General features: G+C 47.0%; 1 protein-coding gene across 1 annotated transcript; it reads left to right on the forward strand.

The window, feature by feature from the left end:
- The first annotated feature begins 270 nt into the window (after nucleotides 1–270).
- klf17 (Kruppel like factor 17) lies at nucleotides 271–2938 on the forward strand. Its single transcript, XM_076745293.1, has 3 exons — nucleotides 271–532; nucleotides 644–1733; nucleotides 1845–2938. Exons 1-3 carry the CDS (start codon nucleotides 452–454, stop codon nucleotides 2018–2020), a joined length of 1347 nt encoding a protein of 448 aa, XP_076601408.1. The 5' UTR covers nucleotides 271–451; the 3' UTR covers nucleotides 2021–2938.
- Nucleotides 2939–3220: the final 282 nt, after the last annotated feature.

Below are 3220 nucleotides of genomic sequence, written 5' to 3' on the forward strand. Positions count from 1 at the left end.
GGGGAAAATGACTGATTTTATGCATAAAGCTGGGAAAGTATAAAGTTTAGTTTCATCTGCGATTTGGAAGAATCTGGCTCTCACTGTCAGCTGGGATGGGCTCCAGCCCCCCGCCACCTTCCAGTAATCGGTTATAGATGATGCATGAATGGAAACTATGCACTTCAGTGAGTTACCTGCTTGTCGCACCTGTACGCCACTTCTTGTTTGTTTGCGCCACTGGCTGTCGTGGGGGAGGTGTGCATGTGTTTGTGTGTGTTGGGGGAGTATAAGCCACACCTCTCTGTATTGGTGGGATAAAGGAGCTATAAGAGGCTCAGTTAGCACTGTTGACAGCCGCATTCCCAGTTCAGAGACGCTCCTCAGCTGTCAGGCGCTCTATGGACAGAAAGGACAGACTCTGTTCGCGTTTATAGTTTTAAACTCTTGTTTCTTCGTCTACGAGGTCAGCATGGCTGTGGCTGAAGCAGTGATGCCTGCCGTGACATCGTTTCCAAGTGTCCAAGGGATGGAAGAAAAACAGTTCGACAATGTAAGTGGCTGATTTCAAGTTTGGGATCTCTATGATTTTTGCATATGTACGTCTAACTGTTGGCTCACTTTGTCTTCTTCTAACATTGCTCCCATTTGCTCTCCCGTGCAGCTGCGCAAGGTGGACGAGTGTGCACGGAGCAGCGCAGACAACCCGCTCATCGAAGTGGAGTTCAGCATCGTGCAGTCGCCTGCTTTGACTCCTAAGGACGACGACGAGCTGGGAAATTTTTTGGACCTCGAATTCATCTTGTCGAACACTATCGGCTCCGACGTTGGAAGCACCAACAGCAACGGGGACGTTTCTCCGCAGCAGTGTGCATACTCCCTGCCCGAGTCTCCGGAGAGCTGCAGCGGTAGTTCTGTGCCAGACAGCAGCGACCACAATCCCTCTCACCTGGCCGCACAGAGCTACCACGGCACCGTGAGCTTCACAGGCTCGGGCCCAGTCCGCAGTCTCATGGCGGAGCTTCTCACTCCAGAGATGAATTACCCCGGGGACAGTTCAACGGACAGCACAGGCAAGGCGAGAGACGGGCGGGAGTACACCGAACTGCAAGCGTTAACTCCCGCTCACCACCAAGTGGCCACGTCTCCTCCACCGCTTGGATACAAAATTAAAACCGAGCCTGTGGGTCAGCCTTGTATGATGGCTGCTGGTGGTGGGGACTTTATGGGACAGATGTATGAGAGACAGCCGATGCGCTCCGTGCACCCAGCAACTTTTACGCACCACCAGGCTGCAGTTCCAGGTGGGTTGCCAGGTTTCGGTGCGCACTCCATGCAGCATCCTGCACCCCAGGGACGCACAGACTGTCATTTGACGCAGATAAACTCCGTGAGTTCTCATCATCCGAATCAACATCATCTCCAGAACCAGTACATGAACGCGCCCTACCATCCGCAGTACGCACAGCCGAGTTTGTCCCATTTTCAAGGGCAGTACAGCATGCACAGAGAGCCCGTCCGCGTTCATCAGCAGCATCATCCGGCTGCTATGCAGGGGCTCATGCTCACCCCTCCATCGTCGCCATCGTTGCTGGAGTTTTACGCGCACGATGACGTGGGGAGCATGAAACAGAAGCGAGGCCGCAGGTCATGGGCCAGAAAACGCGCCGCCACGCACAGCTGTGAGTTCCCTGGCTGTGGGAAAACCTACACTAAGAGCTCCCACCTCAAAGCCCATTTGAGAACACACACAGGTGAGCACAGAGGCCCAATTCTTTTTAATTCAATTGCAATTGTCATTTCTAAATTTTGTGCCGTTCACGTATAAAGCTTGTCATCTAAAGAAAGTTCCTTCTGTCTCTCAGGTGAAAAGCCCTACCACTGTAACTGGGAAGGCTGTGGGTGGAAGTTCGCCAGGTCAGATGAGCTGACCCGTCACTTCAGAAAGCACACCGGACACCGACCTTTTCAGTGCCACCTGTGCGAGCGGGCATTTTCCCGTTCAGATCACCTGGCGCTCCACATGAAGCGGCACATGTAGGCCAGATTGCATTTATGGACACTTATGTATCCATATCCATCATGAGATTATGCCTGGAGCATCCCAGAATATGCACGAGATGGTGCCTCACTGTGGGAGATTTTGTGCATCCCTGCAAAGACATAAGTATGTTTGTGGTGCCTTGATAGAGCGTTTAAAGCAACCTTGTCATCATTCATGGCATCTGATCCCCTGAGGTATCACAAATCTATTGCTATAGGAACTTGTGTTTTTCAAAAGTGCCTTTTCATCAGAAAAAAGGTAACTGCTGGTGGTTTTTGTACATATCTGTGGATATATGAATAACTTTGGCTAAATTATAGTAGCTTGTATTTAAGACATTTCTTCACTCTGTCTTTGAAATAAGTTATTGAGTGTTAGCGAGTGCCTTAACAAGACTTTGCATTTGCTTCCCAAAGGGGAAAACACACTGTGGGCAGGACCCCAGATAATGTATATATGTAAATTGTACTTTTGTAACGTTTACACTTTATATCTTTGATACTACTCAAATCAGGTCAGGGTTTTTATTGACAAATTTTCATTGGATTTTCTCATGGTTGTTGTTGGTCTACACAACAGATATTATAGCTTAGTTAAGCATTCAGGCTTTTTCTTTGTTCTGTGAAGGTTTGCTTGAGCAATGTTAACAAATTCAGGTACTAAAATGGATTTTCAGACCCATTTTCAGGATCCCAAACATCAAGTGTCACTTCACATCAGTCAAATGTTATTTACAGCTCAGTGTTTTCTAGGGATACAACAAACAGTATGTTTGTACTTAAGGATGAAGAAATCCCCTGCAACCAATGGTTGAACTGCTGTACTTGAACCAGAATTGCCACTCAGATGTATCATTTTTCAAGAATGCAATTGTTTTTATGTGCTTAAGGGCTCAGAAAATAAAAGTACTTTTACAAAAATACACTATGTCATTGAGTTTATGCAGGTCTGATGGTATTTCATTATTTCGATTTCTTTGTGTTCATTCTCAGTGATGCTCAAGTTGAACACAAAGGCTTAGAACTTTCCAAACCAAGTCTGATGACAGTGTAATTGTCTGCTTGAACACATTTGTGGCACAGACAGGGACACTAACATCAGTGCTCATCCATCTAACATCACCACATCTTAAGTATTTTAACTGTGGCAAACTTTACGGATGTTCATTATGTAAAGCTTGTGTCTAAATGTTTTAAC

Source organism: Chaetodon auriga, chromosome 12 (assembly GCF_051107435.1).
Source record: "Chaetodon auriga isolate fChaAug3 chromosome 12, fChaAug3.hap1, whole genome shotgun sequence".
NCBI lineage: Eukaryota > Metazoa > Chordata > Actinopteri > Chaetodontiformes > Chaetodontidae > Chaetodon > Chaetodon auriga.